A 21,139-nucleotide genomic window follows, 5' to 3' on the forward strand; every position below is an offset into this window, starting at 1 on the left:
TGGCAGCAGGATGGACGGCTGAGCGGCAGAGGCAGCCCGGGGTGGATGGGCTCTGGCTGGAGGGTTTCATCACTGAGCACCCAAAACCTTCTCAGGGTTGATGCCCAAAGGTCGTGCCGCTCCTCCCGCATGGTGCGAGGACCTCACCATGCCTCGTGCTGCACTTTTGGCTGGCTCCTGTCAGCCAGCCCTGCACCGGTCTCATGCTGCTCTTCTGCTTTCGCAGCAGCAGCCATAGACATCAGGATTGCAGTTTCACCCCTTTTTCTCCCATGGATTCTGTCCTCCTTCTGGAGGCATTGCTGGAGTTTTGCTTCCTTTTTCTTTCCCCCCAGTGCAGGGGGGACGTGACCGTGGCCCCACTCTGGCTCCGTCCGCCTTGAGGCTGTTGGCACTGCCTGGCGATGTGCCAGCACCGGGTCTTGGGCTCTGCCGGGAAGCAGAAGCTGAGCAGGACGGGTGCGGGAACCGCCGCAGCAGTCCTGCTTCAATTTAAAGCAGAGGTGATACCCCGGCTGCGGGGTGCCCTGGGATGGGGCTGTTTTTGGACGCACATTGCAGCCATGCTCGGATGCAGCCAAGTCCCTCCGGTGGAGCAGCAGCTCTGCCCGCACGGTGCAAGCCCTGACACAACGGTGAGAGGTCACTGCCATGGCATGACCCTGTCCCGAGCCCCTCCGTGTTCACATCCCCGGGAGGAGCCGCCAGGCCTGCGGGAGCCGGTGCTGCCGGCCGCGTCCTCCCGTAGGGAGGCAGCAAAGCACCGTCTATGGCAGCGCGGCACCGGCCGGGGCTGCGGGAAGCACCGGGAGCCACAAAGCACCACCGATGGTCCTGAGCTGCTCTGCCTTTGGCCACCCCGCGGCGCCTCTCCGGCCCCCCAGCACCCCTTTCCCCCAGGTTTGGGGTGATACCACTTCTGTGAGCCTCAGTGCCACTGGGGTGGGAGAGCAGGACTCCAGAGCCTGTGGCGGGTCGGCACCCAAAACTCGTCCCCCCCCCATGCCATCCGCCCAGGGGTGCTGGAGCTGTGGGGACACCCTGTGCCATAGCCCCGCAGCCATGGGGTGGGTGGTGAGGTGGCAGCACAGGGAGCCCTCCCTGGGCAGGCGAAAGGCCACGTGGTGCAGATGTGGACCCTGTCCGAGCCCTGCACAGGGAGCGGAGCCATGGGGCAGCTGGGCAGGGGCACCCCCACAGCCCCCCAGTCCTGTGCTCCAGGGGTGGCTGTGCTTGGAAGAAGCGTGTCCCCCAGTCCCAGAGGATCTACATGGCCCATGGAGTGTCCCCTGGCCTGCCCCATCCTTGCACATCCCTGAGAGGCTCCGTGGGTGGGACGTGGCTCAGCGGGTGGATGCTTGACCATGGGCTGCAGGGGCTGGGCAGAGAACAAGGAAGCCAAAACTCCTGCTTTTCTGCCTTAAGGTTAAGAGGTGACTGGTGCCGAGTCCCCCGTGGGAAAGGTCCCTGACAGCTGCAGGTATGTCAATCCAGCACAAAGACACAGCAGATGCTGGTGGCTGGAGACCCCTCACAGGGTATCGGTCTGGTCTGGTTTGCCCCGTGCTGGGCTCAGGGGAGCTGTGGGGGCACAGAGCCAAGTGGGGCAGCGGTGGGGCACCCCAGAGAATGATGCTGTCCCTGATGGCCGAGCAGGGCTGGTGACCCCTTCCCCAGCTCTGCTGGGCAAGGCGGCAGAGGACCCAGCATTTCCTCTGGCACGGGGAGCTGACAGACGCTGTTTGGGGGGCTACAAATCAGAGCTGAAAAGCTGGGGTTGGACAGGCTGTCTGGGAACTCGTAACCTGAGCCCCAGGAAAGGAGGACTCAGGAAAGCGCTTTCAGCAATCATATTCATCATCTTCAGCTCAGACTCATTAGGCTCGCGGAGCCCAGCCCCGCCACCGCCAACGCCTCCCGCACGCAGATAGAGCCGCCGGCTCAGACAAATAAATGCTTCCAGCTTCCCAGTGGATGCAGCAGGTCAGGGAGCATCTGATGCCAATTACCTGTGGTGTAGGGTTCCCCAGCCGGACTTGCCCGCACCGTGCAGCGAGGCAGCTCCCGCGCTCCAGCCCTCTTGCCCAGGTTTGCCCTGACCATGGGGGTGCTCGGCCCACCTACACAGCCCCTCCAATTTGGAGCGGCCCCATTGATCACTGTCTGTTCCCCGTGCCAGGAGCCATGGGGGCAGCCAAGGGGGGAGAGTTTTAGTCTCCCATCACAGAGGCAAGAGCAGCCTTGTGCCACCATGTTTTGGGCTCCTCCATCCTAGGGTCAGGGACCAGCGCAGGGATCACCCACCCGAGCATTTCAGGGGATGCTTGAAGGCCAGCTCACTGCATGGCCATCCCCACCGTGGCTGGCTGTGCACAGCACTGGGCGCCAGTGTGTCACTGCCAGGGTTTAATTCCCCCAGGCCATTTCCTCCCAGGCTGTCCTGCTCACAGCATGGTGTGGCAGGGACCCCTCCTCCCAGCTCCCAGGGTGTGGGGCTAAGGGTGGAGAACTGGAGAACTGGCCCGGCTGGCGCAGCAGGCTTGGAGCCGTCTGGGTGGGAAGCATGTCAGGGCTGTGCATCACCGTGTGATATCGTGTGGATGTCCTGCACCTTGCTGTGCCCACCACGTGTGGGTCCCAGCAACCCAACTTCCCCGGGACATCTCTGGGGCAGCACATCCCCATCTCAGTGTCTGAGTGGAGGGAAGCCGTGGGACTCTCCATCGGGTTCAGGTCCAAAATTACAGGAGGCCCCTCCATGGAGACACCTGGATGGGGCTGGGAAGGGACTCCAGGGACCAGGCACCCATCTGAGCGGTGCCGGCAGCCAGCACAGCCACGCAGCTTTGCTGAGCGCTGCAGTTAAATGGGCGCAGGAAGCTCCGCGTACTCCGTGGCTCTTCGGGGCAACTGCATGTTTCCACTTCTCCAGGCTTGGGCCAGCCTGGATGTCCTTAATTGCCCAAAGGTCAGCGTCCCTGAGCCCGGGGCCACGTGTCGGAGGCACCCCGGGCAGGAACCTGACACGGACTTGAGTCATTCGGGATCAACGCTGGGGGCCAGGAAATTGCAACGGACACGAACCTAAATATGCCGCACGTCCCCCCAGGTAATCAGGGGCTGGGCCAGATTCCGGCTGACAGCTTAAATGCCTTAATTCCTTGGCCACTGCAGTTTGAGGGGGTCCCGTGTGCTGTGGGCTTCTCCCCAACGGCCTCTGAGCTGGAGATTTGTCTGTAATTGGAGGCATGTTGCATTCCCCTGAAAGTAGCCAGGTCCCACTGGAGGGGGGCTGCGGGAAGGCAGCAATTTCCCTTATGGAATTATTTACCTGATTAGAGAGTTTATTTTATCAAAATTGCTTCAGAATGGGACTGCTCAGTGTGTCCAGCACAGGGAGCTCCCCCGGTGGGGCCGGTGGCCTGGAGACAGGTAATTTGTGTGGTTAATGGGACTAATCCACCAGGCAATTACACCAATAGATTTCACGGCTGCAAAGTGCTCTGTTCCCATTAATTAAAAATCTGTTAAGAAGATTAGCACGTAAAGGTATCAAAAGAAACCCAAGAGTTTCTTTCCCCACCAGCCCCCAAAGGCGAGTGTGGGAGTGCTGGATTGTTTCATTAGCGCAAAAATTATTCTTTCAAAGGTAAGGGCTTCACATCCAAAGTAACCACTGACAGTTTTCCCTGACTTCCCTACCAAGAGGGTCTTTATGTTTAATTATAGTTTGTTTAAATTAGCCCTGATTGTTCGCGTGGAGTGTTAGTTTAAATATATTTTGACCGTGTGGTTCCCCTGCGCCCTGCCGAGGAGGGCAGCCAGTGCGAGGAGGGCAGCCTCCAGCCGAGCCCTGCGCCCCGGCAGGTGCCCCCACCACAGGGCTGGTGCTTAGGGCTGCCCGGGAGGAGATGGTGGTCGGGGGGGGTCCGAACTCAGCATCCCCTGGTTAGGACAGTCACGTCAGAGCAGGAGCTGGGGATGGCGGCACCCGCCGTTGGCAGGGGTTCAGCTGCCAAACCCAGCTCTGCAGCAGGTGCTGGGCTGCGGTGGGCACCTCCCCAGCATGGTGGTCTGCCCGCACCCCACCAGTGGCTTCGCCGCCTGCAGGAGCCCTGTGCCAGCACCACCCGCAACCCACAGCACCCGCTCCCGTCCCCACGCCGCCGCTGCCGCCGTCCCAGCGCTGCTCAGCCTCTCGCTCGGCCTCCGGTGCCACTCCTGGCCTTTGTCCACAGCCAGACACTGCGCAAAACAAAAGCAAATCCCCCGGCAGCTGAAGGTGCCATTTTTACGGCTGGGCTGAACGAGGAAGTATTTTTTGATCTCTTAAAAATCCTGAATATTATCTGACAGTTTATCTTGTTTCTCCGCATCCGTGTCTTTGCAGCAACGCCAGCTCATTTACATGTGTATTGCGCCTGCCTCCACGGGTGCTGAGGTCAATTGAAACTCAAGAAAAGAGGAGAAATTTATGCAAAACTGTTGATTGCATTTGTATGTAATGAAATCATCCAATATTCATCTGACTATAGACTCTAATCTGAAAGGAGAAGTGAAGGACATAAGAGTCACTGGAAAGCAATAATGAGCTTCTGTAGTGATTAAAAAAGCACTTGAGCTTTCTGAAAATCCAGCCAGAAATCGTGTCTAATCAACACGGAATATAGGAGGCAGAGATTACATTGATACATTTTGCAAAGCTCACTGTAGAAAATGTATGCGAGCTGTAAACTCTGACATGCCATCCATGGTCTGTTTTATACAAATCCGGGCGGCACACAATCAGCGCCCGGGCTCATCCCTGGCACAAAGCAATCTTGGTGTCTCTGCTCGATGACTCACAAGGAGCGCAATCACATCTATTTTGAAGAGCAATGTTGGTTTTTAACTATGTCGAGAGCTTCCAGCTTCCTCGGAGTTTTTTCTCCCTTTCGCCGCTGCTTTGCATTTCCCTGCAGTGGCAGGACCCGGCCCGGGAGGTGATGGGGGGCCGGTGCCCACCCTGGACCCTGCCGCTCCCCCCTCGGCGTGCCTGAGCCGGTTCAGTGGCTCAGGGCAAGCCGAAGCGTCCCGGCAGGGCTGAGCACGGCTGCCCAGGCGGCCCCAGGGAAGGGTGGGGGACTCTGCCTGGGGCACAGTAAGTGGGATATGCAGAGGGGCACCATGCATGCTGGGGGTGCAACCCACTTTGGGACCACCAACCCACCGGGCTACGGCAGCGCTCGCAAGGCAGGAACCTGCCAGTGCCCTGAATCCATGTGCTGTTGGGAAAGGGCCCCTGGCGAGTGCGGCAGGATGTGGAGAGCCCATGGCACAGCTTGAGAGGGTCCAGCCACAGCTTCCCCTCAGCCCCCCTGCCCTGCCCCACACCACACAGCAGCACTTGTGACTGAAGCCAAGCTCTTTGGTAGCTGAAGCAGCATCACTGATATCAGAGCCACATTACACCCAGCCCAACCACTTTCTGGCTCACAGTCCCTTTCCCTCCTGGGTTATTTGGCACAGCTGGAGCTCCTTCCCCACCCGCCAACAGCATCAGCTGCAGCTTATCAGCTCTGGGTGCAATCCAGGCTGGAGCTAAGTGAGAGGTTCCTGCTGATCTCTGTGGAGGAGGTCTTTGGAGCAGGTAGGTCCTGTGCCGCAGCTCCCAGTGCGGAGCACCAGAACAGCAGGTGGTTTGTGCAGCAAAAGGGAGAGTGGGACCTGCCCAGAGCCACACTGTGCCAGTGAGTCGCAGTAAGTGCAGTGAGCGTCCACCCTCTTTTCTCCTGGGTGGTTTACAGCAGCTGTCAGCAGCTGCCTGTGCTGTGGCCGTGGGAGGCAGGGGGTGGCCTCCTGCACCAGCATGCTGCCGTGCACCTGGCTGTGTGTGGTGGGTGCTGCTGTGGTCCTGGAAAGTACCAGGGCTGCAGCTGGTGCTTTTGGCTGCTTGTCCCACGGGGCAAGGGAAGGGTGGGAGTGGGGTGGGCCGTGGTGGCACGGCTCCGTGGGCTCATGTGCTCTCTGTACTGAGGGTGAGAGCAGGATGGGCTGTGGTGGCATGGCTCTGTGAGCTCACGGGCTCTCTGACCAGGGGTGAGAGCAGGATGGGCTGTGGTGGCACGGCTCCGTGAGCTCACGGGCTCTCTGACCAGGGGTGAGAGCAGGATGGGCTGTGGTGGCACGGCTCCGTGAGCTCACAGGCTCTCTGACCAGGGGCGAGAGCGGGATGGGCCATGGTGGTGCAGCTCCATGGGCTCATGTGTTGCCTGCACTGCTTTGCCTGTACTAGGGGTGAGAGCTGTGGGTACTGCACCTGCTCCTGGCTGATGCAGAGCACAGGGGTGAGGTAAAGATGCAGACAGATGGACCCCCCAAACCCTCCCCTACTGTGGGGCCATCAGCTGCAGTTGTTTGGAGAACAGGTCCCTGCCTTTCTTCACATTTAAAAGCTATTTTTGCACCTGGCTTTGCCTCATGAGTGTGGCCAGCCCTGGACCTCCTCCTGCTGCCTCCCAAAGGCACAGGCTGTGTTGGGGACAGGTGGCTGAGCTGGGGAGAGGCAGCTCCATCCCCAGCCTGGTGCTGGTGCAGTTTTACCACTAAGTTTTAATTTATCTGAGATGGAGATGCTACAGGATAAGGAATACCCGTAAATACTTGGGAAACTCCTCAAACCCTCAAGCCCAGGCTGTTGCTGGGATGCTGAGGCTGCGACAAGAGCAAAAAAAGCCTAGTTGATAAATGTCAAAAGAAATACAGTCATCAGCTGAAAGCAATTTACCGAGCCATGTAACCGCCCTGGGCTCACCATTTTCCTTTATTCATTTATCATGGTAAGCGCTTTGGCCAAAATACACAAAGCAGAGAAATTGTTGACATGTGGGGCCCTAGCAGAGCAAATCCTTCATCCTCCTCCCCCTCCCCACTGTGCACAAACTAACTTTTTGGGAGTTGTTTATTTAAGGACTGCAGAGCACTTGGTGCTCTTTGAACCCAAATGCTTTGGGAGTGGGGCTGCAGGGCTGGCCACCACCTTCCTCCCTCTTGCCATCGTTTGCTTGCCAGCCGTTTGCTGCTGTCAGGACGTACCCGCTGGTAGCGAGGTGGCGAGCTGCACGATGTGCTTAGCACCCCAGCCTGCCTCTACCTCCTCCACCCCCTGAAATGTGGTACTGGTAGCTTGCACGGGTGGGCCATAACTGGTCAGGGAAGGCAGATACTGGTTTTGGAAAGTTCCTGTGTTGGCTCTTTGTCTTCTTGGTCCTGGCTAAAAGAGCTACATGGACAGCACTGGTTTCAGTTCTCGATCCACGAAGCCTAGGGAACCACAAAGCCCGTCCCCGCCGCCCGCCCTGCCCCAGTCAGTGCTGAGGCCCCTCGTGCCTCCCCAGTGGCCAGGCTGCAGGTAACTGCTGGCCACAGCATGGGCAAACGCTGCTTCTGAGATGCATGAACCCAGGGGACACACCAACCAGGAACTGTTTGCCAAGGCTGCTCCTCCACATCTCATTCTGACTTTATTTTTAAGCAAAAATAAATGCTGAGGTTCACAGCAGGACAGCGCAGGTTTCTCCCGTGTGCGGTCCTGGCTTCTGCCGGGCTGCGAGATGCCGGGATGCAAACAGGCTGGGGCACCAGCGAGCGGGGCAACCTTTTCCTCCTGTGCCTCAGCACCTGTGTGGAAGCCCTTCCAGCAGCCTGCAGTCCTCCTTCCTGCTACTTTATTTTTAATCTTAGTCCACCCAATTGTGTTGCCACCTGGATGAAGAAGAGCGAGGAGAGCTCCCTCTCCCTCCAGTACAATCCAAGGTGGGGAACTGGAGCAGGCAAAGCACAGAGCCGCTCCAGAGGTCTGGCAGAGCTGCCCCTGCCCGTCACCTGAGGCTGCTGACTCCAGGCGTTGGGTTGCACAACAGTCTGTTCTTGCTCGAGGGGTGAGTGTGTACATATGGATGGCGCTTATCCAAGCAGCTCCTTTGTCTTCGCTGCCAGCAGCTTGTCCATCTCTGCTGTGGCATCATCTGCCATTTGCTGGATCTGTGGCAACATAGCACAAGTCTGAGCTGCATGCTAGGTGATGCCGGAGTTTAAAGGGAAAGGAATGACCAGGTCACCTTCTAAAACAAAGCCTAAAGTCCTAATAAAACCCAAAGTAACGCTGGGGCAATAACTGGCTCTTCCTGGGGGCTCCCACCAGCCCCCGGTGATTCTGTGCCAGTGTTGCATCTGTACAGTGAGAACCAAGACTGGTCAAAGGCTCTGAAAAGAGATGCACAACACAACTCTGGGCTGAGCATCCTAAGTGACTTGTTCAGGTCCTTATTTAACAGAGCTACTTCAAGGGAAGGCAGAGTTAGAGACCTGCTGGGGCCTGCACCAGAGAAGAGAAGGCTTATCTCATTACCTCCTGCAACCTTTCCACACTTGCTAAGGATTCACACATCAAGTAACGGATTTGTTTTTCTTGTAAAAAGAACTAAATGGCTATTGTTAAGGCCCTGCTCAGGGATCAGGTCTCCTGGTAACACGGGATGGACAAGCATGTAAACGGGACCAAAATGTGAGTGCACTTATTTGAGTGAGTGCAGATGAAGGTTGAAGCACATTGGGCCAGGGTTTATATGCTAGTTTTACAAGACTGACTCGCTCCCAAGGTCCGAGGTATATGACGATGGCTTTTCCTCATGCTGAAAAATTTGGGTACAAGCAAAAATTAGACTCGAGACACTACCTCTCCAAATGCAGAAAACCATCTGTCTGCTCTGGGAGAACTGCTTCCCAACAGGATTCAGTTACAATAGCATGGCCATTTTTCCTGCTCGCACAAACGCTCTGTATATCAATGTTTATTTTTGTGAGCATATAGAGAACTGTCCCGAAGCATTTGCAATGTATCTAACTTTAGCTGTTAATAAACAAACAGCTAAAAAGTAATGGCCTGCCTTCAGAGGCATCAATTCAGCAAAACACTTAGGCTTGTGCCTGAGTTTATGCCCAAGTAATTGACTTTAGTGACATCTGCTCTTAGGGAATTAGGTATGTGCTTAAGTATTTTCCTGAATTGGAGCCAAAAACTCCTAACAGAGATAATCTTGCTAGCCTTTTCATTAATAACAAACTGGAGCAATCCTCATTAACACCAGCTGTTTTGCAGTGGCCAGGCACTGTGTAAATGGTGGTAAAACTATGGATGTGGGTCCTCTTGCTCTCCAAGTTCAGCTGGTTTGTGCAACAGTCCCTCATAGTATGAAAGCTTTTGGGGAACATATTTTTTTTCCTGTGTCAGCTTACAATGGTTCATATAATGAATTTGCCTTTGAGATCGAAGCCCCACATCTCCCAAAGAAAAAGCAAATACAACACCCATCGCCAACTCCAACAATTCAGCCCAGGGCCCCTGATTCCCCAATCAGGTTCTCAGTGCTGGAGATTTGTCAGGAAGGGCTGGGACAAACATACCACTGAGCTGTGAAGCACCATGATATGGCAGAAGGAAAAAAAAAATTACCTGCTTTTCTAGCAGCCAGATGGTATCTTCAGACACTTTGTTCTTGAATTTCTTTACCTGGTTGATGCTTTTGCTTCGCACCTTTCTCAGGGCCTCTTTGGACTTGTTGGTGGACTGCTTGGCAAGCTTGGCCAGGTTCTCCCTGTGCTCTCTCGTTACCCTGGCAGCAAAGGGAAAGAAAAAACACCAAAAGGAAAAAGCGTTATGTGTAGCACAGCCAGATCTATTTTCTGCGATGGCCTTTGGGTAAATGCAGCGATCCTCTCTGCCGTGGTACCTCTGTGACTGGCCTAGACAGAGCTGCTGTGCAGCACCGAGCTGGGCTGCAGAGGGATACCCAAAAGCTGCCTGTCTTAAGATAGAGCTCGCTCTGTGTGGAGGCTGTATGTTGTAAAGGCAGAGGTACTTAATAGCTCAGGATGTGTTTTTATCCCGCTTTGGACCACCTGAGTGAACCAGCCACCTCTGCGCAGCATCGCCAGGGCAGCACGCCCCAGTGAAGCAAGTCTTGAGCCTAGAATGGAAAGTTACCAGCACAGCCCTAAACCGAGGGACTTGGACTGAATCCTACTTGTTTTATAGTTGTCACTGCAACGCCTGAAAGTCATGCTGAAATGTCCAGACTTTCTTTTTTTCTGCTGCCAAAGCATCTGTGGGAAAGAGGGAAAATCCAGCTCCATCGCTCAGGTCTAGAGCTGGAAAGTGTAATCCTGCGAAGCTGGGAGGAATGTCTATCCCTATCTGAAACTCGGTATCCTCTCCCTGCAGCTGAACAGCCTGAATTATATATTCAAAAGCTACAGAGCTTAGGTTTTGCTCAACCTTATTCCAGCTCATCATGACTAGGCTTTTCAACCAAGATGATGCGAATGCCTGCTTTGGCAAGAGGATGATGCTAGACATGGCTAGCCACAGGCAACTTGGCTCAGGAAAACTTCAGCTCCTGCTTCCTGCTGATGCAGGGCCTGTTACTGCTGCAGTGCCATAAGAAAGTCCTCAACTTTCCATCCCAAACTAAAAACTGCAGGTGATGAGGGAGTCTGGCCATCTGATTAAGGCATAGGAATGGCTGATGTGTCACCTCAGCTCTGGTAATGCTCCAGCACCTACAGCTGATCACTGTCAACATCAACTGCTAGTGCTTAACAATAATATTTTAATTATTTTCATGGCTATTGAAGATTCCAGACTGCCTTGAGAACGAAAAACCCTGGTGCGCTCGCTGAGGCTCGCTAGCAAGAGAGCGCCCGTCTGCTCGCAGAAGATATTGCAAAATAAACATTTCACAGGAGTATTTAGAAATTGGCTGCAACAGCCTGGGTCACCAAAACACTGAGGCCAAGACACTTTCTGCAGAGCGCTCAGGAAATGTGGGGCGAGGGCTCCCAGGGCAGCACCAGCTCTGCCCCTGCGTGGGTGCGTGTTACGGGGAGGCTGTCGGGGCACGACTGGACCCTCAGCCCTTCCCGAGCTTGTGCTCAGCCCAGCAAGTCGCACGTGCACCGGTACCTTCCCCCGGCAGCCAGGTCGCTCGCAGCAGATGTCTGCAGAGGCGCCGGCCTCTCGCCAGTTATCTTTATTTCACAGTGCAAGAGGGAATACGCTTCCCAGAACCTATTAGTAATTACAGGAATTTGGGATAGCTAGAAAAGCTGACAGGCCTAGAGAGCAGCGACCCGGCCCCAGCATCCATGCTGCCCCCTCACGGGCACGCTGCCTTCGCCCGGGGCACCCCGCAGGCAGCAGCTCGGCCCCCCCAGCCTGTCCTGCTCCCTGCTGAGGGACAGCCGAAGGGAGATGGCCAGTGAATTTCACGTGGCGAGAGGCTTCTGGTTAGGGCAGGCTCAAGCCTGGACTGAACACTTAATTAGAAGCGAGTGGGGTTACTTGTGGTTTCCTCCGCATCCCAACATTGATGCCTTTAGGGCTTCTCGTGTTCGATCTCCCCAGCCAGAGGTCCCGCGGCGCATGTGAAACCAGCAAAGCTGGCTCACAAACAGAGGTCCAGGTGAGGTCAGATTCTCAGGCAGCTTTTTGCAGGGGTGGGGAGTCAATCCTGGCTGCTAAACTTGGAGGAAGGAGCTGGAAATCTCTCCCATCTCCTGCTGGGTGGCAAGGCGAGTCGGTCCACAGCAGGGCCACCTCAGCTGTGGGAGACCGAGCTTGCTTGTCAGCTAGTTGCCTCCCCGCTCCCGCTCAGCTTTTGCGAATAGTGCTGAGGGTATCACTCGCCTGCTTGGGGCTGCCGAGCCTTTAAGGAAATGTTTTTGTTTATGCAGTGCTGCCAGATTTCCTATGCTTCTTGGCATGGGGTCACAGCTTTCATGCCTCCTTGTCTGTCTTTATTAACACCAATTTCTTTTTATCACTGCGCAGCACCGTGGAGTTTCTCAGCGGGTTTTATGTTCCAGCCAGACTGTGTGTAAATTCTCAGCAATGCTACCAACAATGCCAGAAACGGACACTTTTTCAAGCAGATGCTGTTTCTGGTTAAGGAATCCATCAACACGAGCCAGGCCCGCGGTTTCTAAGGACAGTTGTTTAATCCTGCCCCCAGATCTGGGACTTTTAGGCTGTTCTTAGATACGTTTTCTTTTCTGTCTAGAAACCATTGCCCCTACCCCCTCTTTAAAGCAAAAAAAAAGCACGAAGTGAACCTGGGGAAGGGGTGTCAGAAGTAGGGAACAAGAACAAGGTCCCTGCCTGTCGCCCCTTCCCCTCTCCCCTGGGGGAACGCCCTCCCCTGCAGCTCAAGGCTCACATCCCGCCGTTCCCCCCGGGACGGTCCGGCCCTGCCAGCATCAGGGCAGGGCCTGGCGACTGGTGTGCCAGGGCGTTCCGAAACGCACACCACCCCACGGGTGACATCTCTTTTTCTGCTTCCACCAGCAACCCGCGGTTTAAGCACTGCAACCCTTGGATGCTCCTCTCCCCGCGTACGGCAGGAGCAGACCCACAGCGAGCACAGCGCAGGCCACGGCTCGTCTCCAACGCAAGACGTTTATGCGGGTAAGAGTAATTTCTGTATCTCAAATGCTAGGAATTTCCTGTGAACGAGAGGGATCAGTTAAAGGAAAGTGGGCTTAACTAGATACTCGGCATGCAAAATTGCAGATAAACATAGGGTGCAACATATATTGCTCAACAAAAAGCATGCAAGAGACTTCTGATGATGAGTGATCCAGAGCAACGCAGATCAGAAACAGCTTTGTTTTTTTCAAATGAATTTTTTTTACGTCCTTTTTCCCCACAGTAGGTATCTTTGCAGATTTCTTAAAGGGCAAAGGAAAAAAGCTCACAATGAGTCATTAAACTTTCATGAGTCATCTGGCTTTCAGTAAAGCATGTGTAAAAATATTACTAGTTTACAAACAATATCCAGTGTAAGACAATGGGTCCAAAAAAGATGAATCTAAAAATGAGGCAATACCATAAAAGACACAAGGTCAGATCAAATTTGGCCAAGAGATCAACCAATACAAATGTTCCCATGGCTCGTTTTCTTTCTTTTTTTTTTTTCTTTTTAAACCCTCAGAGAATACTTTTTAAACAAATAAATATTGCCTATGCAGCACTAGTAACATAAATAGGTGAATGCCTTAGAGAGCAGAGGGATCCTAGCAGGAAGCAGAAGTAAACACAAAAGAAACAAGTGTACTTTTTCTGTTAAAACTGCAATGCAAAGACTAAACTAATAGAATAAATACTGAAAAGTAAACTCCATTTTAAAACACTCAGTCAAAACACACTCAAGCACTGAAGCAAAGCTGAAGGCAAAATATGACACGCGTGTCCAGCTGATAGGTCAGACTAAAAAGTGTTTTTAGTAACAGGCAAGGACAATTCAGATTTGATTTTACTTTTAGTGTGCCCGCCCTCACGAAAAAACTGATTTCTGTGGAAACACTATTGTCTGCTCATTTCTGATTTGTGTGCCCATTCTGCACACCCGCCATAATTCTGGCAATTTCTCTGCATCTGTATATTCTCTCGTAAAGATCTTTAGAGTTGAAAAAATGAAAAACTTAGAAAATTTAAAAAGGTAATTCAGGGATATAATACTACAGGTAGGCCTCTAGCAGAATTTGATTATTTCTGCCCCCCACCCCTTGCATTAGAAGGTTTTAAAAGGTTGAAACAGCCTGCTTGTCTCTTTGATAAGTGGATGAAACTCTGAAAGCCCCAGTCATGTTACTAAAGAGCGGATGAGAAAATGGGACTGGAGGTGCCTGCGAGGGCAGACCTGCAGGGCCGATCTCCCAGGCCAAAAACCTCTTTAACTCAGGACTCCCTGGGCTGCTAACGAGCCTGGGAGAGCGGGGCCAGGAGCGGCAACCCTTACACACCAGGGGAACAAGGGATCGCACCAGGCAGATCTTCCCTGGGGAGACAAGACTCGTCTGCTCTCTGCAGCACCGCAAAAGATAGTGACAGACCATACACATTTGTTTAAAAAACAGTATTTTTTAGAAGATTGGGATTTGCAGTTTTGGAGTTTCCTCCCCTGCAATTCATATTCAAGGATGACCCAAGTGCCCATTAACAATCAAACCACTGTGCAGCAACCCGGGAGCCTCAGCAATTATGAAGATAATGGTGCCCTCCTCCTCCTCTGCCTCCTCTCCTGAGGAATGGGGGAAGGGCAGGGAGCACGGGGAAAAGAAAATCAGCAAATAGAATGATAATGTCATTCCCTCTCACCGGCAGCAACGGAAAGCTGCAATTAGACTTCTCTGTTCAAAATGCTAGATAAAATTCCATAGAATTTTTAAAGTCGATCTAAAGCACGAGAAATAACTTGGTTTGCCTTTACTGAGAAGTCACCTGTTTGTAAAACGTGGCGCACGTGCAAGGTGTTGGTGTGCACAGGCAGTGTACGGAGCTGCCGTTACCCTTTGTGGGAGCTGTTTGCAGCACCCCAGCGCCGTGTAGCCTCAGGGTGTGAGATCACGTACCCCCGCATCTGCCCAGGGTACTGAGACGGCTCCACCGCTTCAGGGTCTGAGCACCCACAGGAACTCGTGAATTTTCCGTGCACCACCCAAACCCAGCAGAGCAGTGCTACTGCCCCTGTTACAGGCTGGGTCTAGGCTAGCGAGTCGCGCAGCAGGAGCGGAGCTGCCGGGAGGCCTCGCTCCACACGAGGTCCAGCCTGGTCCCAGGCACTGAGCATATGTGTGCAGTGGGGGAGCGCTCAGTGCGCTCCCACTCTCTATTTAGTTTCCTCTGAAAGGAATCCCGTTTGCAGGCAGAGACCCCAGCATGCTGCAGCCCGAAGCACACTAAGCAGGGATCATCAGGATCGCTTCAAAAGCGCTCTCCTGATCGAAACTGAAGCTCTGATGCAGTGGCACCTCCTGCCTCGTCCAAGGGCTAGGAGACACCTGCAATGGGTGAGGGAAGCGCTGCTCAGTCCTCAGCCAGGAGCAGCCTGCTTTTCTATTAGCCCTATACCAAAGTTTCCACGCAGCCATCAGTTACACAGTGTGTATTACACAAGAAAAGGGAGTCGATGTTTTTAGTCAAAGCTATCAATTTCCTCCCTCTTTCTTTCCTTGCTTTTAGTGTTCTCTGCAGCAAGGTGCTATTCACCCCTAATACTCCTGGTTCATTACTGCGCTGGTGTAACTCAAGGAATTTACAGCAGGGTGGCAAAGAATCAGCCCCTGAATTATAGCAGTATAGCTTCCAAAGCCTTTGGCTGTCTCTTGCAAAGTGCTGCAGCCAGCTAGGACCAACTTTGCTCTGCAGGGGGAAGATAAAAACCAGTAAGGCCAACCACCAGATGCCAAAATGTGGTGACTTGGGGCTCAGACACTTGGAAGAGCTTCCTCCAGATGCTTTTCGGAGCTGAGATTTTTTTCTGAACCTGAAACACAGCTATTTGGAAAGCAGCTGCATCATGACATTACAGCAGTTGTGCATGCTTACCCTCTGAAGGGCACTCACTGCAACCTATCGCGTTATCTTTATGATGAACTCAGGCAGCCACCAATACTCACTGAGGAATTGGCACCCGAATTATTGTCCCATCCACTTCTGGGTTCAGGTTCATGCCACTCTCCCTTATAGCCTTCGTAGCTGCAGCTGTGCTCTGTAAAACAGATCAAAAGGTAAAGGGAATTAGGAAATAATCATTCCCATATGCCAGAACTCTGTCAATAGTTGGCAATCCATCTCCACGGAACATGGAAACATTTACTTCTGTTACCAGTAAGATCAGGAAGTTACATTGGTGCGGAGAGCTTTGATCAAACCGAATGGGAAACTACGGCCGTGCTCGGTATCGGGGTAGGGGGGCACGAAGAGGGGGAGAGGAGAAGGGAAGCAACAACAAAAGAAAACTGTTTTGCTTCTTTGAAACTATTTGAATGGTTTGAGGCAACGCAGAGTGAAACCGCAATAAATTCCCAAGGCATAGCCTGACTGTGGCAAAGGAGATGAAAGATTCTGAGCATTTAAAAATTCCAGTTGAATGTTTCCCACTAGAAATCACACAGTGCCAATTTAGAAACGTTAACTAACTTAACCACTTCAGTGCTACAACCTAATCACATTACATCAGGGCAGTAGCGGTTGGCTGAGAAATAGCGCCTGTGCCCAGCTCTATGTTTATTTTACAGCTTATTACTTAGGATTAACTTCTCAAAACTCCACCACTGCTGCTGACACTCTGCTCTGCTTAAAAGGTGGGGTGCGCAGGTTTGCCTGGTAACCGCAGAGCGATTAAAAGGCTTCCTTCCCCATCCCAGGGCGCTGGTGTACCTTTACAACGTGTCAGGCTTTATGGTTAAATCAGAGTTTCGCCCGGAGCTCCCGCAGCGCTCTGCCAGGTTGCTTCATTCTTGACATTGACAATAACAAGACCGAGCGAGTCTGTGTTCTTGTGGCACTCGCGTGGCATTTCCTACAAGGCGCGTTGCTATTTCTGATACTCTCTCCCACTGTTAACTTTAGCTCCAGGCTACTGCAGTAGACTGTATTTATGAAGTTCAGCTTTTGTCAACTGAGGCACAAACTAAAGCTCTGCGTATTTGTTTAGGTCTCTGACGTGTGACATCGCTGAATGAAATGAATGCTCTACTAGTGTTTTGTAAGACATAACTGCTGTCCTCTAGAACACAACAAGGGCAGAGAAAATGTAACCAAGATGATCTCAGCACGTTAGGAATGTAAACGCGTTATTCTATGGAAAGTGCTAGCTCTGTAGGAAGGAAATGCTCAGTAAAAGCTGTGTTGTTTAACATACAAATTGGAGGATATGGTGGAAGGGGAAAATATTGCAATATTGCCCCCCTCCTCTTGCAGCCATGGAATAAATAGTTGCGCTTCAAAAACAGTCTTATTTGGTTTCGTAACTCTCGGGCAAACAGAATTTGGCCCTGCAAGTTCTTTTCTATAGTTATTTTCTTTCCCCGACTCTTCAGGCATTTTTATTTGCTTTTCAATGCCCTGAAGTACTGACTATATGCTGTAAATAATGACATCAAATAAAAGTGTCTGTAACGATTTAAAGAGTTCAGTCTATCCATGGAACAGTTACGGCATAAAACAACTGCACTGAGAGAAATAGTTTCAAATGAAAATGGTCCTTTGGCTTAGAAAGCAAATGTAGGCAATGCTGTATAGTGTGATATTTAATTTCTCACATGCCCATTTCTCAGCCTGAGCTCCTGCTTGGACACGGGCTAAGTCATGGAGTGACTTCCCCGGCCCTCTCAGCTCTGGCACTCCGAGAGACCTCGGTGCCCTCGCTGATGAGGGGCCTTCATTCTTCAAAGCCATTATACATGCTGGATACACTTTAAGAAACACTTAGGCATCAAGTGCCTTACACTGACCTCCTCTGAGACTTTGCTGACTTAATTAATTGGGGAAAGCCTTTGCAAAATAAATAGAGATAAGCTTTGGCAAACCTCCAGACCTGGAGCAGGATGAATAGCTAACCTTGTGCTCATTACTGCTCCTATCTGCGTGGCTGCCCAGCTCTGTCTGTGAGCCTGCTGCAGGGGACCACTCGTGCTTGATCCTGAGGTGGGATTCAGATTTGCTGCCTCATTTAGGGGCAAGTCTAACTAAGGCTCATGCAGAAAATTAAGGGAACTCAGCTCCCCCAGAGGATAGGTCAAAGCACCTAATTCGGGTCTGACCTGCAGGCGCTGCCAAGGGAGGAGCTCACTAACCTCAGCAGTGCCCGAGTCAGGCCCTGGGGCAGCACTTAGCACGGGGCTAGCTTAGTCCTGCTAGGGAGGCTTTTCAAAAGCTCATAGGCTACATCAGCAGCTGCCTCCATGAGCTCTCAAGGGAGCATCACCAGCCCTGGTGATAAGTAAGCAAGTTTTAAAGGAGCTTGATGGTCTCCCCAGCACAAACACAGACTATTCTAACTACACCTCTGGTTCTGCATGTGGCCACATCTTCACAAGCAACTGAAATGACATAAATACGATGGGGCAGATGCAGCATTGCTTCCACGCACGTAATTCAGGTGAACCAAAGAGAGTGTGTGCGCGGTCAAGACCACTGGGTGCCGTAAAACCATGGGAAATTGGGAGACCTGGCAGGGCACAGTTAATCCAGGCATCTGGGCTGTGACACGCTCAGTGCCGCTTTTCAACCAGGCTCTTGCAGATCTAACTGGTGGGAAACCAGTCCCCAAAGCAAACCCCTCACACTGTGGCATTTATTGGATAGGACCCTGAGAGCAATCGCAGCCTGACGGGCAGCGTGTAATCCTCGTGTGACCCTGTGCCGCTGCAAGTGAGATGTTCTGTGCGCCAGGCAGGGCTGGAGAGTCGCTCACCCTGCGCAGTCGGCAGCAAAATAATGCTTCTGTTTTGTGTCAGCCGCAAAGCGACACACAGCCCAGCCAGAACTCTTGCCCCTGCCAGGTTTGACTGATTTTGTCTAAATGTTCCTTTGCTCAGCATCAACCTGCTTGTTCCCGTGGTAATTATCTCCCCTCACAATGCCTTTGGTAATGTGTCCTTACCTCTGGAAAATTGGTCATGTTCACTATAATGAGCTGTGGTGACTTCTGCGAGATCTGCCCCAGCTGGTTCAGTGGAAACTTCCCATCTTTTGTCAGCACGATTATGTGATCAAGGGCCCCTCAAAAGAACGAAACACAGGGGAGTTTCAGTATGATAACGGCAGCTCACAGCGATGCTGAAGAAAAACGCGTATGCAGTGTCCCGCTTCCCTTCTGGTACGCAAAATATAGATGTTAGAAAAGAAAAAAAACCCCATGTTTATTCAGACCTCAGGTGCTGCTGTGTTGATGTGTCTCCTGCGGTATTTGCAAGCTAAATATATCAATGCTACTCTGAAGCACAAAAACATGAAAACAAAACTCTTGCTTGTTTTTGTTACTACAAAAGGAAAACTAAGCAAGATTGTTAAGAATTAAAAGGAAATGGTTAGTTTTTTAATTCTTAGAACTCAAAGGAAATCAAAATGTTGTTATAAAAATCAGGACAACTATTGTCTTTAACTTAGTGGTGTTCTTTTAAACCCCTCATTCTTTTTCCAAGTCCCAAGAGGAGGTGTTGTACACTGCTTAATTTAAAGTATTCAGTTTCTCCCTGAGCTACTCTTAATCTGCTCTCTAGTTTCTGCTGCAAAATGTTAACAGGCCAAAAGGCACATGGGACAAGAGGTACTTTATCAGTGCAACTAAAAAAAATACCTATGGTTAAAATAAATAGTTAAGAGACTGAGCTATGCTTTCCAACTCCATTAAAGACTGAAGTGCCCTTGCCAGAGCTGGGGTGGTGAATGATTCAAATTTGGTCATTGTTTAATGTTAAATTTTATCCCTGAAACTCAATACTACTTACAAATTCGTATATTCAGAGTGTTATAGTAACTGTAGCTTAGTCAAATATATTCACATTTCTTACTAGAACGCAAAATTCACTAAGTGAATGAGGCTTGTAAAGGTCACTAACCACAAAGACACACAGCAAAAAAAGTTTGTATATGCCAGACACCAGCCTGACGGCAATTTCCAAAAGGCTAATTTAATGGCAATTGGATTTTTCCTGCCCTACTGCACCATTAGCTGACAACCTGCTGCTTCATCACATCTGCAAACAGTTCAGTTAGACACTTTTGACATCTCCCACTTACAAAAGCTATTTCCAGGAAGCTATTAACAAAAATGGATTCTTCCTGGTCAAGCTCAGGGTGAAGGAAAGCTTTTAGTTGTGGACATCAAGGTTGTAGTAATTGGGTGCCCAGTGAATAACGATAACAAGAAAGTCAACGCTGAAATGAATCAGAGTTCTCTGTTACTGGGACTCGTATCCTTATTCACAAGCAATAGAGCATCGTACAAGAAAGTTACCAACCTGGTGAGGTTCTAACACTGAGAGTTCTGCTGAAATCTTCCTTCAGGGCTTCTACCACTGCCTGCATGTCTTCATTGGTTTCCTCCAAATTGATAACATCCTCAACTAGGGCAGCACTGATATTCACTCTGGCTTGACTCTGCCCTTTACCTTTAGCTGCAGATTACACATAAAATTAATTTCTATTTCTGACAACAGTTAGTTGTTGCATGAGAAAGCAGTAAGAAGATATTAAAACCCCTGTTACGATTCAGAACTGAGTCTAAGAGAAACTGACGTAACTGCATTTTTTTGATGAGTAAATAGCCCAGCCCTTGAGCCCAGAAGCCAAAATGTGTTTGTAGGTCACGCTGTGTGCACTGACTCCAGCCTGGACTGTGACGATTGCTACCTGCTGCCCCAGCGCAGCAGCAGCTCCATGAGGTACCTCTCCCGTGGGAAGGACTAAGGTTTCCTGTATGCTGCAACACTGTCAGGCAAACCAGCTCCTCCAGAGCTGTGGTCTGCCTAAGGCAGGTCAATGCTGGTACACAAGATAAAAAGAATAAGAAAAGAAATTGTGGCACATACCGAGGCGTTGCAAAACTAGGAAAAAGGCTGCCGCCTTTACCTTTTTTGGTAGCTAGCTGTCTGGTGAGCAGCATCCGATGGACACACTGCCTGCAGCCATCACGGAGCAGGGCTGGGCAGCCCGCAGGAGCCTGCGGCAGCCCCCGTATCATTGCAAACGGGGAACGATACAGCAGGGAAGGCAGATGACGGAAGCATCTTAGTGCCAGAGCCATCGTTCGCAGCTCTTAACTCACCTGCAAAAAGAGAAAAGGCAGGTGGTCCACTCGGCATGCTAAAAAGAAACAGATTCAGGCCTCAGGCTTCCTCTCAGTGTGAGGTGACAGTTCAGCAGTGTGGGGCAGGGGGTCTGGCCATGGCGCAGTGACCAGCGGGTAGATTCAGTGGAAGGGGCTGGGTGGCAGCCAGCCCGTGCCCACCCTACCTGCGCGGCCTTTGCACACCCCTCCAGAGGGGCACGTGCCTGGGACGCAAAAGCCACGTCCTCTGAGCAGGAACCGCTCCTCAGAGGACCTGGGATTTGCACATCAGCTGAGCAGAAATTGTTACTTCTGCCCCACGAAGTTTAAGGTCCCCAAACCGCCCCGGATTCACAGGGTTTGTTTCAGCCGGGGCTGTTCGGGGCTCGGAGGCATTACGGCAGGGTGTGGATCCCCCGGGACCCCCCGACCCCCCCGGCAGGGTCCCGGCCCCGCCCCGCCTGCGCACAGACCCCGCCCACCAC

The 21,139-nt window shown here is 51.9% G+C and overlaps 1 protein-coding gene across 1 annotated transcript; it reads right to left on the reverse strand.

Annotated features, from left to right (window-relative positions):
* Positions 1 to 7,464: 7,464 nt before the first annotated feature.
* MRRF (mitochondrial ribosome recycling factor) lies at positions 7,465 to 21,124 on the reverse strand. The gene is made up of 6 exons (XM_009503716.2): positions 20,456 to 21,124; positions 19,846 to 20,001; positions 18,486 to 18,604; positions 15,496 to 15,587; positions 9,494 to 9,653; positions 7,465 to 8,022 (listed from the first exon to the last, which is right to left on the reverse strand). Exons 1-6 carry the CDS (start codon positions 20,628 to 20,630, stop codon positions 7,945 to 7,947), a joined length of 780 nt encoding a protein of 259 aa, XP_009502011.1. The 5' UTR covers positions 20,631 to 21,124; the 3' UTR covers positions 7,465 to 7,944.
* Between the last annotated feature and the right edge of the window lie 15 nt (positions 21,125 to 21,139).

The sequence above is a fragment of the Phalacrocorax carbo genome, chromosome 18 (genome assembly GCF_963921805.1).
Source record: "Phalacrocorax carbo chromosome 18, bPhaCar2.1, whole genome shotgun sequence".
NCBI lineage: Eukaryota > Metazoa > Chordata > Aves > Suliformes > Phalacrocoracidae > Phalacrocorax > Phalacrocorax carbo.

Bases quoted from the DNA above. Each gene is read 5' to 3' on its own strand.
- MRRF (XM_009503716.2), bottom strand. From the start codon at position 20,630: ATGGCTCTGGCACTAAGATGCTTCCGTCATCTGCCTTCCCTGCTGTAT. The intron at 15,588-18,485 runs GTAAGGACACAT...TCTGTTTTACAG, and splicing joins ACATGACCAATTTTCCAGAG to AGCACAGCTGCAGCTACGAA. The intron at 9,654-15,495 runs GTGAGTATTGGT...CTTTGCTGCCAG, and splicing joins ATTCGGGTGCCAATTCCTCA to GGTAACGAGAGAGCACAGGG.